At 36.8% G+C, this 6,179-nt stretch overlaps 1 protein-coding gene across 1 annotated transcript in view; it reads right to left on the reverse strand.

The window, feature by feature from the left end:
- LOC106810819 (apoptosis-inducing factor 2-like) overlaps nt 1–6,179 on the reverse strand; it is a 24,542-nt gene that overhangs the window by 16,237 nt on the left and 2,126 nt on the right. The window contains exon 2 of the mRNA XM_014814272.1: nt 2,469–2,579. Coding sequence (XP_014669758.1) covers nt 2,469–2,547 — 79 coding nt within the window. The 5' untranslated portion in view covers nt 2,548–2,579. The remainder of the gene's footprint in view (nt 1–2,468; nt 2,580–6,179) is intronic.

Below are 6,179 nucleotides of genomic sequence, written 5' to 3' on the forward strand. Positions count from 1 at the left end.
CAATATCCTGAAAACTTTGTGTTGCAATATATATCAATTCATAATAAATAATAAATAAATATATAAATGTATATATATATATATATATATATATATATATAATATAAATATTATATATCAGCGCAGTTAATAATGGAACAAATTGTCAAATTTGTAAATTTGTCATTATTAATCCTGATATTTTATATATATATATGGGTCAGGGTTCTCCCCAGGATGAAATTGCATAGGGGGAGGGGAGAGGAGAAGGCAGCGGGGAGGGGGAAAACATTACGTTGGTGGGTCCGGGCCTTGGTCGAAATCCACCTGGCAGCAGAACAAAAGGGTCCGGCACTTGCAGCTACAACACACACGCATCTAATTGGGGACTATATATAAAACAAAAACCATTATATATAGTATATATAAACTACTTAACAACTATAACTACTATAAACAAACTATATATAACGTTGTATATATATTAGAACGTTGTTATAATAGTCAATAAGACTTGCGTGTGTTTGCTGTAGCTGGCAGGCTGGGGGAACTTAGTTCTTGCTTTTTGCCATGTGTCGAAATGGGAATTCTTTGTCCGAGGCGTGGGCCCTCTCTCTCTCTCTCTCTCTCTCGCTCTCCTCTCCTCTCCTCCCCTCCTCTCTCTCTTCTCTCTCTCTCTCTCTCTCTCTCTCTCTCTCTCCTCTCCTCCCCTCCTCCTCTATCTCACAGCATCTTACTCACTCGCTGGCTCTCTCTCGACCTTTCTTACACGTGCGCACATTCACACGCATCCTAACGGATACCTACGTGTGTAATGCACTGTGTATGCTGCACGCTTTAACTACACATGCACGCGCTCACACTATACCATGGGTCATTATTCCACAAATATTACAAACAAAGTTTACACAAAGTATTGATTCGGGCTACAGAGTCAATATAACCCTAGCATTGGCTGTCTGAACTGTACAATGTACATACAGTCAAACCTCGGTTATCCGAATTTCAGATTATCCGAACAAGGTGCTGTGAATATTTAATAAACCACTAGACGATCCCTTATCTGAACAATCAGTCATCCGAACAAAAGACTCCCCGCCCGTCTAGTTCGGATAACCGAGGATTGACTGTAGCCTTGACAACGGCTGTGATATCATGACCTCACATTCGTATTCATACTCTTTACAATTTCATAAGATTCCCAATTAAAGTAATGATTTCAAATAATCTTTCTGACTCATATTTCGTATTTTTTCCCAACCACTACAGCACTCACTGGTATTGCTTGTACAACAGCAAGTGTCTAAAGTAAAGCTAACATGTCTTAGAATAATCGTACACCATTATTTTCACAAAAATATATAATGATTGAAATCTGTTTGTTTACAAATTACATCAATGATCGCCTGGTAAATTACGATGAGGGCTGGTAAAAAATTGCTGTTACCAGCCCTCTGGGCCGGTGCAAAAAAATCCGAATTTCGCGCCCTGTTAACATATATTGGGCATGCCCCCCCGTGTAGTCTGCAAGCATCGCAGGGCACGTAATAAGTAAACCCAGATCTGACAATTTAAAACTTGTTTCATTAATTGGCTCTGCGCAAGCCAGGCGATACCGGCTGCCATTCACTTCCACATTTGCCGAGCCGAGCATTTTGTAACCCTCCCACGCTGCACACGCACTCCAACTTGGCAGCTATATCCCGGGCCTGTCGTCACAAATAAAATTTCTCTTAACATTAGCCGTAACACAAACTTCGACGGACTCATAGACCGTTGACAGCAACGTGGTAAAGTTACGAGAATAAAAAATCTTAGCAATGTTCATAAAAAGCAGATCAATTGCCCTGAAATCTCCATAATTAACCAACATATATTAACATGTGTTAAATTATGTGGGCAATTACTGGGCATGCCTCGCATGGTGCCTGTCAGCATCTGACACAGCATGCAGTTAGTAAATCCCGCCGAGCTCATCTGGCGAGCTAACTCAGATGGACCAATACCTAATTTTAATACAAACCATAAGTATATCTTACAACCATTTTGGGGGATCAGGAAACTGCACTATTCTTACGCACTTTCTGTGTATAAAATCACAGCTCATGTCATGTCACCATAGAAAGCTAAGGTATCGTTAAAGATATTGTTATATTGAACTGTAATAATCACAAATATGCCTTCACGCTCTCTACAACAAGCCAGGAAAACGTATCCTAGAATTACACCATACATGCAGAAAGCTGTAGTGGATTTTGAATAAGGTAAATCATCCAGATAACGTTTTGATGAAACCAAGTTGCTAAATTTTTCTAGTGCATTGTGCCATGTACACTGATGTCTTGCACCTCTATGAATTAACAAACTAAAGATCATGCCAGATTCCTGTTCTTTACACTACAGTCCACCGTACCATGAACAATCAATGTATATATGGTATTTTACAAACGATATTGTGATTTGTTCATTTTAAGACCATGTTCACATACCTGTTTGGTATACAAGGTATGCTGTTCCTGTTATACCTGCAGTGGCCGCTGAGTATCGTAGAAACCTCGACGAAATCATATTTGCAGATTCTGCTATTTATTAGTCCAGTTCTGAAAAAATATGTTGATATCTTTTTTTAAATCTACCATTATCTACCTATAGATCTATCACTCAGGTACATGAGATGCATACATAAAAACGTGTATTTAACTAAAGGATGCATACAGCACTATAGTTATTACAATTTTTAAATTTACAGAAGGAAACTGTAATAAAGACATTACAAGTTACAATTATAATCAAGTAATATAGGTCAAGTAACATAGGATACTCATAAATTCACACACCAATCACAAATCCACAATGAATCAGATTTCATGAATACACATAGCTGACATGAATTTTCACAGGCATACACATCAACCAAGAAAGGAAAGAAATGAAAAAAACTTGTTTACTTATACTGAAAGGGATTTTGGAACTCTCGATCATAACACATCAGGACACAACTTCCATACATATATTATATTGTTTATAATATTCCATATGTTTAAAAATTAACCGAAAAGGTTGAATTGAGCGATATAAGCAGAGGAGTTAAAATTTCATGTGTATATCAAATTGTCAATAGTGTATAAATTGTAAAAAAAGTACAACTTGCAAAAATTGTAAACCCACAGCATGCACATATTTCTATTGTTCGAAATGCTCTGGCTTACGATTAGGAGTATCCGAGTAATGTAGCAAGGAGGACAATATGTGAATAAGTTTGCTTGTGATACTTTTTCTGTGTATTTATCCTTAGTTGTTATCTAAAGTCTTGAATTTAAAAGTAATTATATGTGATTATATAATAAGCCTGTATATGATATATATGATATATACGTGCTCTGCCTCACAGGCACTTAGAGCGTTTCAATAAAATATAATGCTAAATAAATACGAAATCTATTTACTACCAAAGCCTTCACTCCAAGTTCTAGTTTCTATACTCTCTTTCACCTATTATTGCCGACAATTTCCTGTAAATGCCATCCAAATGCTCATCTACAACAAACACTGGCTGCCACCAAGCGCCATATTGCTGCCGCTGCACACTGACACTTAAAGGGATAGTAGACTCTAGGATTTTAGTGTATACAACTGTACTTACTGTATAACAAATCGTCTATACCCACACGTATTTGTTACCAGATACCTAATTTAATTGTTATAATTAATTACACATCAACGCGACGAAATTTGAATGGCGCCATGACACCCGCGACCATGCTGCCACCCTGAAAAAGTTGCGTATTTGCCTATTTATTTTGCATGTTACAAACCGAGGGCTAATCACAAAGGTGCAATTATATTCATACCTAAATGCTATTTAACCAAACGATGTTCATTTTAGGACAAACTAAATCCATAATATAACTGAAACTATATGTCGTTTATAAGATATTACAATCTTTTTGCTTTTAAATTGATAAATAAAAAATACCCTTGGTCTGTAGCCCTTGGCTGAAAAGTTGATTTGCGCAACTTATCAGATCGTGCGCTTTGAGTGGCGCCACCGTCGTTGTAATCAAACTGTAGTCGTTAGTTTTAAAACATTTTTTAATAATATTTCTAATGGTGATTGAACCATGAAACTTTTTATGTAGCGTAATTTTAACCTAAATTAACTGAAAATAACCCTAGAACCTAGAGTAAACGATCCCTTTAAATATATAATTAATATAGTATATATTAGACTGTAATTTAAGTGTCAGTGTGCAGCGGCAGCAATGGCGCTTGGCGGCAGCCAGTGTTTGTTGGGTGTTTCTGAGATAAGGGGGCAAATTGCTGTCCTGACCACTCTTGGTCAGAATTCTTCAATGACTTGCCATATGTTTTGAATCAATTTTATTGTTTGATGAATGTCTTGGATCATGGTAAAAAATTAGCACTAAAATGGATTTCATATACATGAGATTTCTTTAAAAAAAATTGAGTTCAATGTTCAGATGGTCTCGGAATGGCCTGTCCTAACCCATGGTAGCCAATTTTTCACCAATGATTTGAAGCTGTTGTCATCATTCAGGAATGGGAAATCTAGTTTGGGTGGGGTTGCTATATTGTTTCAACTGTAATTCAGCAAAGTTTCATGCGCCTGTGACCATAAGTGTAAGAGGGGTGAACCTCAGACCTATTGTCCTGAATTTTTATCAACTCCGTTACGACTGTATTGTGCTGCCATCTATTCATAGACAATGGTGTTAACCAATGACCAATCAGATCTAATCAGACCAAATCAGACCAACCAGCATCACATTTCAAGGGGAAAATTTGCCAAAAATATATGCGTACTTAAATGCATTCATCACCTCTGTTACGCAAATTGTATGATAAGTAACCATAGAAACCAAACATCATAAATTGAGGAAGACAGGCATATTGACCTCTCGAATAAAACATATTATTTGCATCTTGCCCTTACTCCATGTGGAACCAACAAGGTCAAACATAACAAAATTATCAACTCCGTTACAAAATTGTAACGGAGTTGATGTATTGGCCCTTATAAAGGTATACAAAAAAAGTAAAAAAGTAAAAAAGTGTAATAATCTTTGTGGTTTCAGGGCCACGGTGTTACAAATATTGGAAAAATTCCATAAATATGCCAAAGAAATGATAAAAAAAATTCAGTAATTTAAAACTGCAATTTGCCCCCTAACCTCAGAAACAATGTAGATGAGCATTTGAACGGCATTTACAGGAAATTGTCGGCAATAATAGGTGAAAGAGAATATAGAAACATTAAGACTTTGGTAGTAAGGCCAAAACAAAATATAGGTGTGGTTACCGTTTCATGCCGAAAAAAAATAGGGTAGGTAGGTAGGGAAAACATTTTATTTTATTTAAAGGCCTTCTTTAGTGATATCTCTAAACTGTCAAATTTTTACAATTATGTGAAGCCTAGTATCAACACGTAAATAACAAAAGCATTCGTATATTTTTTGGTTGCCTCTGTGATATTGAAAACACGTCTTGATGTTGGGTCTATGAATGTTGAAAATCATTTATTCTGCCAAACCGGCCACCAGGTGGGAAAACGGCCTGTGACGTCAGGCTAGGTTCTTCCCGTGTGGTGCATCGACACACAAAGTCCTGACATCAACGGCAAATTGAGCACAAGCGATCCCTCGACTGTAGCTTATAAGTATATAACCAAGATATAACTACAATACAACCTTGAAAGTATATGGTCCAACTGTCATATTAATTATTCATGAGGGCATGAATATAATATATACCTAGGTTAATATATATTATTATTAATAGTAAGATATAATTACTAAATTATATATTAATATGTTGCATTGGTAGAGCTTTTAGCCCCGGCGTGGACCCAGTCCAGCAGTAATGCTGCCGGTAGTATTTGTTGCCCGGCGCTTATTTGGTTGATTGGTTTGTTGACGATGTTGATAATTCCATAGTCATTGATATTGGATAGTTTGGGATGACTGCCCACTGCATTCAAGAAGCAAGTCCGCAACGTTGAATAAGTCACCGTATTAGCAAGTAGTAGACCAAGTAAAATTGTGGCCAGCCCCCCGTACACAAATTGTTATAGTTCTGATGTTATATTGACGGGCCTAAAAAAACATCAGAATATAAATTTATAGGGCACAATTTAGTTGGTCTACGAATCAAGTAGTCGCCGTTGTGCTCGTAGCCTGTAA

Source organism: Priapulus caudatus, unplaced genomic scaffold (genome assembly GCF_000485595.1).
Source record: "Priapulus caudatus unplaced genomic scaffold, Priapulus_caudatus-5.0.1 Scaffold476, whole genome shotgun sequence".
Taxonomy (NCBI): Eukaryota; Metazoa; Priapulida; class Priapulimorpha; order Priapulimorphida; family Priapulidae; genus Priapulus; species Priapulus caudatus.